Source organism: Pectinophora gossypiella, chromosome 3 (genome assembly GCF_024362695.1).
Source record: "Pectinophora gossypiella chromosome 3, ilPecGoss1.1, whole genome shotgun sequence".
Taxonomy (NCBI): domain Eukaryota; kingdom Metazoa; phylum Arthropoda; class Insecta; order Lepidoptera; family Gelechiidae; genus Pectinophora; species Pectinophora gossypiella.
Window position 1 is genome coordinate 11,612,358 of NC_065406.1, and position 14,843 is coordinate 11,627,200.

The following is a 14,843-nucleotide window of genomic DNA, read 5'->3' on the forward strand; positions in this document are numbered from 1 at the left end:
TGGCTAACGAGTAGCCTAGATACAGGTTGCAGAGGCAAACAATGAGGTAAGAGTGAAATTCCGTTGACCCGTCGCGTGGAGCTCACAATTTACACCTCTGGGTGTATGGAGTGTATGGTGTATATCCACCACTACCTACAACTTGGGACATGTCGCAATGAGGCAAACAATGCACAAATTATTAGATAATACTTTTTGTGTCACCCAACCAAACGGTTTCTCTAAAGTATTGACAAACTGTAAACCAAAGTATTTTAAAAAATCACACATGTTTATGTAATATATCATGTTTGTGTTAAAAGCATATTGTGATAAATATATTATGCATAGCAGCAAAAAAAAATCCATTGCTGCTATTTTTATGACATAAAGAATTCACTACCCTAAGCAGAAAAGCTGTTGTTTTTGCACAAACTCATCATCATCTTCCTAGCATTACCCCGTTCTTTCACAGGGTTCGCTTACCTAACCTGAAGATTTATCAGGTCCGGTTTTTTACAGAAGCGACTGCCTGTCTGACCTTCCAACCCGCGAAGGGAAAACCAGCCCAATAAAGTTTCGGTCACATACCTCCGAAAATGCATTTCTCGGGATTGTGGGTTTCCTCATGATGTTTTCCTTCACCGCTAACCACGTGATAATCATTTAAAATGCATTTCTCGGGATTGTGGATTTCCTCATGATGTTTTCCTTCACCTCTGACTACGTGATAATCATTTATGATCCGAACATGAATTGCCTGGGCTGGATTCGAACCTGCGACCACAAAGTCAGAGGCAAGCATTTTATCGACTGGGCTACCACGGGCTTTCTTTGGCTTCTTCTTGCACAAACTAATGCATCCAAAGTCTTGCTCTTAAAGGTTCTAATGCTACGATTACCTAACTATTCTTTATGATTAGTGGTGATCAATTACTAACATGATATGAAAACGAGTGTTGCAATCATCATAACTTTATTTCTATCTCAGTTTTACAGTAGCTTATGCGATCTACATTTTCTTCTGCTTGGTGAGTGGGTAATCGCGCACGGGTGGTGGCGGTGGATGTCCTTTGACCCCCATATTTTTTATTTCCTCCTCTCGTTGCCGCCTCTTGAGGATCCTCCTCTCGTGGGTCCTCTTCATCTCTAAAATCTCCTTCATTTCCTCCTTATCCTCATCCTGTTAATGTCAATGCCACAATTAGATTTCAAACAACAGGAACGGCCGTTGAAAATAATTGTGGGTAGTGTTGTTAATTTAATAACCTGTAAGTTCTAAGTAAATCATTTACGGAACATTTTATAAAAGTTCAAAAGATCACGTCCATTTTAGGACTCCAACACCAAATGCGCTGTTTCCTATTGAATTGTGATGTCCCCTATGATAGGTCGGTATCTTGTGCAATGTTACCAAATTCGAAATAGTAAATAAAACGATTCCTTAATCATTAAAAAATCACTGTCACATCAAGGGGCACTGCAAAATGTGCTTTATAGTTAGTTTCTTGCGTAAAACGTTCAACCACAAGTGCTTTCAATGCCATTCAAGCCTAAAGGTGCATGTCATTGAGTCTAATATGGTCAAATAGCTAATAGCCTATGTCATTAGTAACTATTGCAGTCATGAAAAATCGACCTTATCTGTTCTGTAGCAGTTTTAATTTTTGAACTTTAGGTAACATTTCAAAATAAGATTTTAAAATAAGATTAAATATGACTAACCTAAACTTTTGTCATATTTTTAGCGTCAAGTAAACTAAGCGTCTCCAGATAATGAGAGTCATTGAATTCTGAACCTATTCTAACGACGCTAGATCTATGTATGCATGTACAACTTCTTTTTTGACTTATGGTAGATTTGCCGCAGATGGCATTAACTACTTGGCCGGACAAATGGAGAGCGCTGAAGGCTCTCTCACCTGATACAACGTTTAAGACAACAGGCCTGAGGGTGCCCAGTTGCATGTACAACTGATGTTCATTCAAATAATTGCTAATTTTATTCGGTTTGAAACTTTACAACTGTTGCTAACTGAGACTCGCTAAACTTTCCATATCTTAACTACGTCTTACCTTCTGGTTGATTCTCAAGACCAGCGCTCTCTTCCCATTCGCCATGGGCTGGCTATACATCAACAGTTGTTTCAACCTCTGCGCCGGCGGCACCCCTCGCTCCACCACCAGAACTATTCGCGCCCACTGCCGCTGCCACTCATTACGGGTCTCCGCTATTTTCTGGTACGTGTTACCCATCATAGCGATCAACATGTTCACCAATAATATCGCCACTATTATCATGTACACTACGAACAGGAGCTGAAAAGATCAAGTAGGTATTTGGTATTTACAAACGACGACAAGCTTCATGGTATCGAATTGTTCTAATGTAGCAATAGAATATTAGCATAGAATAAGGAATAATACTACGTATAGAACGGAAACTCTTCGCTCCCTAGAAATCAGAAATCCTACCAGCGGCTGAGCTAGGTTTACCTCACCCTTCCTGGGACATAGTTTAGACTTAAATTGTATGCCGTCAGACTTAGGTCAGACATCAAACACAGAGACACGCGTGTACGATAACGTCAATGTGTGATCTATGTAAAACGAGGTGGTTTGTATGAAGTGCCCGGGGTGTGATATTAGGTACGTCTGCAGTATATTAACTTAGTTCATGAAATAACGTATTACGAAAGAAGCCAGCCAACTTCATTGAATATAATTTTAAGCTTCAATTATCATAAGCACTTGATATTACAGTTATTTGGCTTCAGTAGAATATTAAGTAATATTCAAAACATGAAAAGTACTTGCAAAATTCATAAGTTTATATTTTGACTTCACATAACATACTTACTGTCAATTTTCACATACTTTCGGAAATCAGACAATCAGACGAACTAGTTATCGAGACGCCTCGCAAGCAGGCATGCATCGATTTTTGCCCGTGGTACTACTGGTAGTACCACAACATTTTCTAGCATCGTCTTTGGTGTAAGGTTTTCGTTTAATTCAGGTGTGTTCTACTTTGCCGAACCGTCCAATCGTAATGTTAGCGACTTGGCAAACCTGAGCCAACCTAATAGTACCTACTATGAATTCATATAGAAACCTTCAGTGCTTCTACAACTGCAGTTGTTACCTTAGCTTCAATTTCATGGTCAGTGCGGTCGAAAGCTCCGTAGTAATCAGAGAAGGAAGTAAGAGACATGAGGAACATAGCCATAATGGACTCCATAGGTGAAGGCATGGGGTTGGATACTGAGTCGTCCACGCCCTCTGGAGTGTTCGGGTTGTCGAATGACAGGAATATCACGTAGTAAGCTGAAATGTTGAAGATAGTTTATTATTTTTAGTATCTATTGTCGTTACTTATAAATCATCATCATCATCTCCCGAGCATCATCTCGCTTTTCACAGGGTCCGCTTAACCTAACCTGAAGATTTGTCAAGTCCGGTTTTTTACAGAAGCGACTGCCTGTCTGACCTTCCAACCCGCGAACGCAAAACCAGCTCAATACAGGTTACGTTACATACCTCCGAAATGCATTTCTCGGGAATGTGGGTTTCCTCGCGATGTTTTTCTTCATCGCTGCGCACGTACAAAGGATAGTGCGACAAATAAATTTTATATAAACCAAAAATGTCTAGGTATATAAATTTCTTCAATTTCCCTGTTTTACCTAATAATGGTGATGATTAATTACGGAATAATCTTTTTATCATCTTATCGTCTTTTCTTCGAGGTATTCAGAATTTAACGCAATTCGTACCTTGAGAGAACCCCATAACAAAAACCAAGTAGATGGCGACGAAGCGAAGTAAGTCACCCATCACCATTCTGTAGATCATCACCACGAAGGGACCGACAGTCTTGAAGCCACTAAAAAAAAAACATTTTTTTCAGTAAGTACTTAGTTTCAGTACAACAAATATTCAAATATTATTTTAACGCATTGACAAAAGACTTAGTTTAACGAAAACGTAATACGTTACAGGCTCACAGATTGTTTTAGAATTAGAGGGGTAGTTTCATTTTCTTTTAAAGTCACTCGATTTTGCGATAGGTTCTGACAGTTTTGTTATATAAATCAATACTACAAACCGGCAGAAGAACAGGAAGTATGGTGCAGTGGTGAGCATTATGATGACAGCAAGGTGATCTTCCGCCTCATCCAGGCACCACAGCCGCAATGTAGGCATCGTCACCATCAACAGGCAGGAGAACAGGAACATCACTCTACAAACGTTACATGTTCATGTAAGTAAATGCTATTATCTTAAAAGTCACTGACACGGAACTCCATGTGACTACATTATGCAATACAATACAGTAAAGATAGCTTAAAACTAGTGTAATAGAGAAGCGTAAACCTGTAGGTAACCTCTAGATACCTACTTACATAAGTATTGATTCACAGAAATTTCATGTATAACTCCCGGTAAAAGATTTTAAAGTTGCAAGACCCAATGTTCATTTAAAATGCAAACCCCTTTTTTTACTATTGTGTCTGGAAATCTTGGCAATTTAATTCAAGAGATATTTGAAGCTCGAAAACACTTTTTGGTAAAATACTCTGCCAGAGATAAAACTTTTTGAGTTTTGTAACAAAATTCGTATTCTAAGACACAGACCCTAAACTTAATTTCTCGCTACACAACTTTCAGAATAATATCTGTGTTGGTTTAGACAATCCGAACAGTTTGAATTTCCACAGACACACACTAACTAATTCAATATCCGACCTTACCTAGAAGGCACAGTGCTCAAGTTCTCAATAAACATCTTTAGACCGAGAAACCTCGCTTCCCTTAAAGCTGCTCCAATATAGGCGAGAGCACCAAGCCACAACACGAGTTCCGCAGTAATTCTGACCTTTACAACAAAGATAAATACCAGTGAGTTTGTGAACTTGACAACAGTGGTGGACCCAGGATTTTGGTTTGCTTTGCTTAGCTGGAATACCGTAGACAGTGTACTACCAAGACAGGACAATAATATCAAGTTTCATTTTTAAAAGTTAAGAGTGAACATCTGGCATCTGCCTTTTGGGGGCTCTCGAAATCTCTAAATCCTGGGTCCGCCACTGCTTTACAACATGTGAACCCCGCTCAAACTTAGGACATACTTTGGCCTGCCCAGTTTCAAAGTCCATCAGTCGACATTCCTCAGTTAAATCCTCCCACCAACCCTCCATATCCGTTTCTTTGGGCGATTCCGTAGTAGCTGGAAATATTTGAGACATTTGAATATTATACATACTTAAATGACATTTTGGACAGCCGCGTGCAATCGGATAACCATTAAAACACAAACAAATATACTAAAAAAACGTGGCAAAATTTGAACAGAAACTTACGTTTATCCTTGTCTTTGGGGTGACTTTTAAAACGAGCGCATAAGGGCCCATTAGGTTTGATCCCATCTATGAACTCCACGGCCCCGGGATCGAACTCTGAACCATTCAGAGCGAGTGTACAATTTTCTGAAATAAAACAATGTTCTACTCCCGTTACTGCACAATTCATATAGTACTCGTAAAGCTTAAGTGATGAAGTCTAATTTTAGGTTTTATAGTAATTAAATAATGTAAGTAAATAAAAGCTGTGACGTATTTGAAAGCCAGCAGCGAATAGGTAGATACTATTTTTACATAAGTAAATAACAAATCTCATAACGAATCAGCAGCAGTCTTACCCACATCAGAAACGAGCTCCGTATCATTGATGGGCGAAGTTGTGGAGTTGATGGCAGTTCCATTGAGAGATCTGTCTGGAGGTCCAGGCCTCAACGTGAAGCAAACCAGAGATACCAAGAAGTAGAAGAAAAACAGAAGGAACTGTCGGTAGAAGCGGAACTTGACGAATGTGTTCCACTTCGTCTTCAGTAGGTCGATTAACATGCCTTCCAGCAATTCCAAGTGTTCTCCTGTTTCCTATAAATGGAAAATGATAACGTTTCATTTTATTCGTTAAAAATGAAGAGTACCAAATCCAAAAAAATAAATACTAAGCCAGGCAAGGGGATACTTGCAGAATAAAATTAACATGTGTAAGAGTGCCGTGAGTATTTTGCCTCTACAGAAAGTACCACCTATGTAAATATTTTAACTTTATTTGTTTTACGGTTAACGCATCACAGCAGAGACTTGGGATAAAATCAATCTATCATTTCTAAACTTTGTAACCCAGGAAACTTACCCCGAATACGACTAAATTCAGCGCGGAGTCCTTGCTAATCAGTCCAGTTTCTGTGTCAATCGTGTCGACCTGGCCAAGTGGATACGCCGCACAGGTGGTGGCTCCAATTTGCCAATAGATCTCCCGTTCTATGTTGAGAATGTGGAAGAAGAGCTCTATCTTCGCTAACTTGGCAGCCAGGGTCAGCGGCGTGAGGTTCTGCACGTTGCGAATGTATAACGATGCTCCTTCTTCATATGCCATGTCGAACGTAGCCTGAGTAATTAAAAGAATACTTAATGGTTGATTTCCATCCCTAAATCTTCGCTATGCCGTACTACCTAGTGAACCTTCTGTAATTGTGTCTCTGTTAAAAAAACCGCGGACACTTCTTAGAAAAAAAATATTCTTCGAAACAGACAGCATGGCTCACGGATATTTAGAGTAGGTATTGAAATGCCCAGAGAGAGTGGGGGACAGTCTGCTTTTTAGTTAAGTGCGTAGTATTATTGTATGTTCTATGCTGTTAAATACTGGTGTAAGGTCACGAGTACTAACCATGTCACAATAACTTTTTTGAAAAATTAAATCGTAAAGTCTCATTAAATGTTAAATATGATATTGCGACAGGGTTCTAAAGTGGGTACATGGTATTACTCATGACTGTACCTAACTGCCCACATAATTGATAAATATCTACTAACATAATGTGTTTACATAATGAACACAAAATACCTTATTGTTGTTACTTAATATTTGACAGCCGTTGCTTCAAAGTTTTGGTTTCTTCATGGTAGTCAATGGAAGCTAATTAGTTGGTCCACACATAATGACAAAATCATTGACATCAACAACATTCATAATTACAACAAGAACGTTCGAAATTCCATCCGACTCCGCAATCGGGCTTAGCGAAATCTCAACATTTTAGTAGCTAAGCCCTTAATCTTAGTGAATTAAAAAATTTCCAAGATGAGGGTGTTTCTTAAGAACCAAAATATTGACTATATTTGGAAGAATTAATCGACCCTAATGAGCCGACGAGTAAGGGAAGTCATCGACAACGCCGGCGGGATCGTGAAGTATTTGTTATCGCGAACTATTGACCGCCTCGTCAGGGTCGTATGAACGTCCTTCGGGCAATAAGGCAGCCAATTATACTATAATCTTCTTTGTGTATGTTTAAATTATTATAAATTTATTGTAAATATTAATATAACATCATCATTAGGCCTTTACATCTTTATCAGATGATTCAAACAGCGTAACAACAATAAAACATATATAAAACATATTAATATAACAATACGTCACAAATACAAACTTAAAAACTAGTCATTAAATAACCCGCCCCTCATTGTTCCCGGAGCAAAGGTGCCCACAACACTAGCCGTATTACCGCATTGAATGGCAATGGCCAGCCTTTGGACCAGGAACGAATGTTTAAATTGTTTTTTTATATAATTTTTATAGAACGTTCTTTGCGATTTTCCAAAGTCGAATATACGAAGTAAATACGTACAGTCTTCTCATAGATGACAAGCATATGCAGCACGGTGTTGCCATTGGTGTCCTGCCGGTCAGGGTCTGCTCCTCGCGCCAGGATCAGTCTGTAGCACTCCTCCTGCCCCAGACACGCTGCAAAGCTTAGAGGGTACTCGCCCCAGTATACGTATCTGTTTAACATAAACATAACGATTAACGAAATTGAAGCAAAAGCCAACAAACACTCCGAACTTAAAAGTTTTTAAGTACCTATACGTCTAACTGTTAGGCACAGGCCTCCCTCTTTAATCAACCGAAAGGGATGAAGCGTATTCCACTACAATGCTAGGCAATTTTACGTGTCCTCCGAAGCATAGAGGAGCCCAAAATGAATGGCACTACATGACCCCCATGCAATGATTGACCGCTCCCCTACTACTACAAATACAACACTGGTCTGGCCGAGTGAGAGCCGTCATTTGTCCGCCCCAGTAGTTAATGCCATTAGCCTAAATCTACAATAAGTCACATCAAAAATAAAATCGTCTGAGTGGTTAAAAATTCTATTCATCAAAAAAAGCAATATTGCTATTTGACGTTTGATGACATTGCGCACTTATTTTTCTAATTTTTATGCGCAAATGTCAAATAGCAATATTTCTTTTTAGATTAAGTACTTAATTGCTTCGATGTGGCTTTTGTAACCAGCCCTCGCGGCATGGCAACAGCGCAGCGCGCTGCGCTAATTATATCGAGGGTTCGAGTGCTACGACCAATAGCCGTACGATATCAATCTACGTAGATAGCATTCGCTGTGTCTATTGATCGAAGCCCTCGATATAATTCGCGGCTCGATTGCCATGCAGACCCCGCTAACACATTTTTCTACTCACCCCACATAATTAGTCTCCTTCTGCACGTTGACATACTCGTGTTCCAGGGAGTCGGAGCGTGAAGCCTTCTGGTCCTCAGGGCACATGAAGTTGCCGCAGCAGCGCTCGTGGTAGTCCGCGCCAGCGTCCAGTAGGAACTTTACCATCGTCGGGTCCTCGTTTGTTATCGTCATGTGAAGTACGCTCTCGCCTAGACAAAATTAAAACATACATAAACAGCTTATATACGTCCCACTGCTGGACACAGGCCTCCCCTCAATCAACCAGAGGAGATATACCGCTTTCTCTACCACGCTACTCCACTGCGGGTCGGTGGAGGTGTTTTACGGCAAATAGCGGAGAACGCCAAAAAAATATATAAAGAAAATTATATATATTTTATGAACAGTCCAACCCGCAGTGGAGTAGCGTGGTCCACCACGCTCCGAAGCATACTCCAGTATATTCCATACCCTCACCGGTTGATTGAGGGGAGGTCTGTGCCCAGTAATAGGTCGTAAATAGACATAGACTGTTTATTATGGATGAGCAGCGCCTGACATGGTCACCATCATAGGCCTCTACATCTTGATCAGATGATTTATACAGCGTTTCTGTGCCTGACATGGTACAGTTATTGAATATCTTCCATTTACCGGCAGATTGCCTGGAAAAGATTGCTATTTAGGAATATAGCCGCCAAATTTGTTCTTAATTTCGCTTTGTTTTTCTATGTACTTATGCAATAAAATGTTATACTCATTATGGCTATCTACGTATACGCGACAATCAAAGCCGGCTACCAAATAGACATACTTAGTACAAAATCTATGCATATAATCTATTGGTCGAAGTCCGCTGTATTTGTCGTATCGAAGCAGATAGCTTGTACCCTGCTACCAATGATATGTATATGCCTGCTACGCTAACTTTCACAAGTTACAAACAAAGCAACAAACATACTTATATTTATTATAGATACAGACAGTATTATGTTAGGTGTCTATCCTTCTAATGAAAAACAATTTATAACGTGATGTTAATCACGGAGGAAGTATTAAGTAAATCACTTCCGAATACATTTTTCAGCGAACTCTTATCGGCCGCTCTATCAAATTAGCTTCAAAGTATTTACATACAGTTCAAGGATGAATCAGGCGCAATGACGTGCGAAAGTTCATGTATTAGGTATGTTTATATATTTACATGACATAATTATGAAATAGAAGCCAATAGAAATCTATCATTCTGATACGTACTTTAAAAAAAAATGTTAATTACTAAGCGCTACATTTGAAAACGGCTGGACCTATGCGTCTTTCATTTTTTTAAAGTTCATACTATTTTACTGAAAGATTTATAAAGTTTCTTGGATGACTCAAAAATTCGGAATACATTGAAACTGATCCGCAAATTCATTTTATTAAGTTAAAATGCTCTTTGTTATCATGTCTGATATTGTTACTATGTCTTATATTGTATGATTGAGTTATTTCTATTTTTTTGATATGTCAAAGAAAGAAAATTTGCAGTGCCCCGACGGGGTGTAATGTTGTAAGTGCTAAATAATAAATTAAGAACCTTTGTACACATGATTGCACCAATAAAGAATTGAAAGAATTAAACTAAACTAAACTAAACTAAATTTATTAGCTGCTGCAATTGAACTGCATAAAAGGACAACATCTGTCGGATCAAGTATTTCCCAAATTGGGAAATCTTAAAACATTGAACCAGTAAATATATAAGCTTACATTGATGTGGGTCCGTCCGTAAGTAAACCTAGGTATTAAACGTGAAAGCTGAAACTAGCTCAGACAAAACTTGTTAAAAATCTTGTACAATTTCTAAAATAGTGTGGATAAATTGGAGCCTGTGTTATTGTACCTGAGGTAACTGTATACTAGTAGTCAGTCCAGGTGAATTATTGCTGATAAAATGTCGGTGATATAACATACTTACACATAAAGTTGTAAAAGTAGGTAATACTAAAAGATGTGCCAGAATCATGACGCGATTTTTTTTTTTGACGTGAATTATTGTAGATTTGCCGCAGATGGTATTAACTACTTGGCCGGACAAATGGGGAGCCCAGAAGGCACTCACCCGGTACAACGTTTAAGACAACAGGCCTGAGGGTGCCCAGTTGGGCGCGAACCTCGGCTCAGGGCGTCGTCTGAGAGGAAAAAATATTTGAAAGAATTAATCGACCTTAGTGGGTCGATAGCGATAAGCGCTGATTGAGGGAAGTCGTCGCCCACGCCGGCGGGGTCGTTATCAGGGTCCTGAAGTGTAACATGACGAACATATGTTGATTTGATTTGTTACCGTAGTACTCGTCGCTCATGTAAATGTCGTTGATCAGTTTGGGATAGAAGCGCAGCAGTCTCTTGGCCAGGTCTGCTAGCAGGGAGGTGGCTGTCAGCAGACACAGGTGGAGGATTGTCTCTCCTACTGCACCGCGCTCCTGAGAACAAAAACCTCGTGACTCGAAACGCACAATATCAAAAAGGTTTCAAACACTAAGGAGATCTTCTTCTCTCGTAGCACCTTACTAGACATTAGAAAGTGTTTTTTCGTTATATGTCCCCACCATTGATTCAAACCCGGGACGGTAATAATAATATACGGGGTGTTAGTGACATCATAACGAAAACTTTGAGGGGTGATTGAGGCCATGATTTTGAGTTGATATCAAGTGGAATTTTCCGTCGCAAAAGTATGGAACTGAAAATAATGTAAAAAAACAAAATTTTCATGAATATTCAGACTGAAAATTCCACTTCATATCAACTCAGAATCATAGTCTGAACGATCCCCCTCAGTATTCGTTACGGTGTCACTAACACCCTGTATACATACATATCTACTTATACACATATTTCCCGTTGGGATTGGCAGAGATCAAGGAATCCTACTTACTATGACCCTGATACACCACTTTCTCTTTTTCCACTCTCATCAAAGTCTTCATGCATGGTCGCCGCAACATACAGAATACAATATTAATTTGGGAACGATTTAACGACGACTGTGGCGTGTTTCCAAACATCCAACTCACACCGCTGCTAAGTGTATAAGGGAGTAAAAAGATTTCCTTATCACCGAGTTCTTAATAATAGTATCTAAAAATAACAACGATACATCGAACAACAAGGCTCAGAGTCATTTACTTTGGTTACTTACCTTCAAATCCCAGCAGAGCTCCCGGTAACCAGAAGGGTTGGCGTCGTACTCCTCTTGCGTGACCACCGGCCAGTCCTTCTCCACGTCGAACTCTTCATCAGGGTTCTCCATCCCCCGCAGTGGAGGGAGCTGGCACATTATATTAGGTAGGTAAGTACTACTTTTATTTGACGTCTAGTATAGTATTACAGCTGGCAACGACCTCCGTGGTCCAGTGGTTGAGTATTAGGCTCACGATCCGGAGGTCCTGGGTTCGATTCCCGGTGGGGACATCATAAAAATCACTTTGTGGTCCCTAGCTGATCACCTGATTGTCCGAAAGTAAGATGATCCGTGCGGTTGGTCCCGGTTACTACTTACTGATGTAAGGGTTGATGAGGTTGGTACTCCACCTCACAACTCACACGATAGAAGAAGTAGATAGCTGGCAAGGAGTGGGTGTGGTTACCTATCACCTCTGCCTACTCCTTCGAGGATACAGGCTATGTTATGCTAGTATATTTACGATACGTGTTACGACTCACCATTATCACGTTTTTGTGTAAAAGAAAGCTCGGTGAAGCGTGAATACTCAATTCACCTTGCCATATTGATGTGCCTCTGATTGGGGATGTAAAATATAATCTGTCTGGTTTACCTTCAGGTTGATGAAAGCGACTACAATAGGCTACTTAACAACATAGTCAAATGAGATACTTTTTACGAAACGTCAAAATGAAAGGTTTCTTTAGAGTTTGTACGGAAATACTGTCCTGTGACGTCATCAATAAAAGCGGTCAAACGTCGTACTCATTGTTATTTAATTCATAAATAAAAATCGAATATAAGTCGAAAAATAAAATGAGATCGATTTTTGATCATGTTACACTGGCTTCTATTTCTAGATTACCATTTTATAATTTATCTTTGACCCAGACAAATACCCTATTATTACTAGTACTTACTTAGGTATTAGTTTTCAATTTAAAGCTCAAACATAACATTGTACTCTAGTGATGTATTTCAAATGTTTGCGGTCTGTTTATTACAAATAACGTTTAAACCACAAAGTTCACGAAACCAGGACAGATAGAATTTACTAAAACGTGACACTGTGTGTAGACATAATAATTATACATATACCTATTAGTCTGTCAGTAATAAGTAAATAGTTTACTTACCTACTACTGACAGACTAATAGGTAAGGTTACTTTTTCTTGTTTTTTTAACTTCTATGCCGGACTGGAAGCGATAAAATACATAGGATACGCTCAGCTGCTTGTCTACCCGCGCATGTCTTGGAATCCGACAGTGGGATTATGTCCTTTCTAACATCATGCAATTAATTGTTGTGGAACAATCAAAAAGCAAAAATATTTTAAGTTTACTGCCTTAGAAAGACTCTATAGAGCCTTAGAAACTCCCAAATAAGTATCCTAGAGATTTACCGCATATTATAATATTAACTACTTAGTCGGACAATTGGGGACCGCTGAAGGCTCTTACCTGGCACGAGATTTAAGACGACAGGCCCGAGGATACCCTTTTCGCGTGAGGCTCAAACCTCGGCTCAGGCCGTCGTCTGCGAGGATTACATTTGAAAACGTTAATCGACCCTAGTAGGCCGATAGCTATAGGCAAGAAAGTCGGCGACCACGCCGGCGGATTCTGTATCGGAATCTATAACTTAAGTAGATAAACATAAGTAAGTACCAGTTTATGTCTCGGCCGTTCCTTATTCCTCTCGAGCACGAGATGCGAGATGGGTATGTAACGGCCCTTGCCTTTATTGTAAAGGAAAGGTTCCACTTTCGTCTTGATGGCGTGGTCGATCTCCGCGTACTGCTTGTTCTGGACTGCGCGCTTCATCATGTCCACCAGTAGACCGCCACCTGGCGTCATCAACGTTGTTCATGACATAAACGGTCTGTATACGTCCCACTCGGCTCTGGCCTCCACCCTCAATCAACAGAAGGGTATGAGCATACTCCACCTCGCTACGCTACTCCATTGCAGGTTGGTGGCATCATTATTCATTACTGTTTAAATCATTATTAGTTAAATACCTGTTTGTACATAGACTGACCTTCTAATAATATAATTTATTATTCATAATAATTTATATTTCGCAGGCTTTTTAGAGATGATGGCATCTCTTAACCTGTTGTTTCCAACAGTCCACACAGGGTGTAGTGGAAAACTATTTTAGGTATGTTACTTACTTAAGTACTAATTTATTTAATAAGATACTCGGTATATGTTGCTCAGAAAAAGCTTTTAAGTAACTTGTAGATCGATTCATATTTTTAATACTTACTTAATACAATTAAGAAAAAGGTTCGTGGCCTAATTCAACTTTTTTGCCATAAAAATAAGCAGCCAAATAGGTACTCTGTTTGATTATACTGAACGAGTTGAAATTCAAGGGTAGTGGTTAGAAATATTTTATCAAGTCCTTACCTTTTAAGTCGATTAGTTTATAAAGTTTCTGCTCCGACGTACCAGCTTGCTTCTTTACCCCACTAGTAACATTACTTTCTGTATTACCCATAGTGATATATTCACTTTACACTGATTCTATCCTTTTGTTTATTTATATAATGTTTATACGAAATTTAAAAGCCGTAACTAATTCGTCTAAAAGTAACTTATTGATAAAACAAATGCGTTGCTATAACGATATAACTGTTATGATAACTTTTGTTTTCAAGGATGCTAATGCTATAAAATTGAGAAATAAATAAAAAGACAGTAAAATGGGCAAGTTCATTTAATATTTGTTTGGTTTCCTTAAGAAAAGGTAAAGGATTTCGACAAGACTAAAAATCGAAGCGCCGAAGAATAGGCCTGCCATGCCGCCAACAGACACTGGAACGAAATTACATTTTAGGGATCCCATAAATTGTGACGTGAATAAGGTCCCGAGTGACGGCGATATTACTTAGTGTAGATCCATGACAAAGAGGGACTTTCCAGACAACATTCCCCTAAAACAATATAGATGGCGTTGTACAGCTTTAAAGCGATAATTACCTATTTTCTCATTACTCGGGTACTTAATTATTCCAAAATACAATGTAATGACAGAAGCATATACAGGGTGTTAGTGACATCGTAACGAAAACTTTGAGGGATGATTCAGACCATGATTCTGAGTT

General features: G+C 39.2%; 1 protein-coding gene across 1 annotated transcript; it reads right to left on the reverse strand.

Moving 5' to 3' along the window:
- Positions 1-991: 991 nt before the first annotated feature.
- On the reverse strand, positions 992-14,236 carry LOC126382296 (transient receptor potential cation channel subfamily V member 5). Its single transcript, XM_050032114.1, has 16 exons — positions 14,146-14,236; positions 13,399-13,577; positions 11,706-11,834; positions 10,848-10,986; positions 8,541-8,730; positions 7,685-7,838; positions 6,184-6,438; positions 5,681-5,918; positions 5,343-5,468; positions 5,112-5,209; positions 4,734-4,858; positions 4,088-4,222; positions 3,756-3,865; positions 3,125-3,306; positions 2,056-2,298; positions 992-1,162 (listed from the first exon to the last, which is right to left on the reverse strand). The coding sequence occupies exons 1-16, from the start codon at positions 14,234-14,236 to the stop codon at positions 992-994; spliced, it is 2,565 nt and encodes an 854-aa protein (XP_049888071.1).
- Positions 14,237-14,843: the final 607 nt, after the last annotated feature.

Coding starts and splice junctions, on each gene's coding strand:
- LOC126382296 (XM_050032114.1), bottom strand. CDS start 14,236: ATGGGTAATACAGAAAGTAATGTTACTAGTGGGGTAAAGAAGCAAGCT. Junction 6,439..7,684: donor TTGTCATCTATGAGAAGACT/GTACGTATTTAC, acceptor TTAATTACTCAG/GCTACGTTCGACATGGCATA. Junction 5,919..6,183: donor TGAATTTAGTCGTATTCGGG/GTAAGTTTCCTG, acceptor TTCCATTTATAG/GAAACAGGAGAACACTTGGA.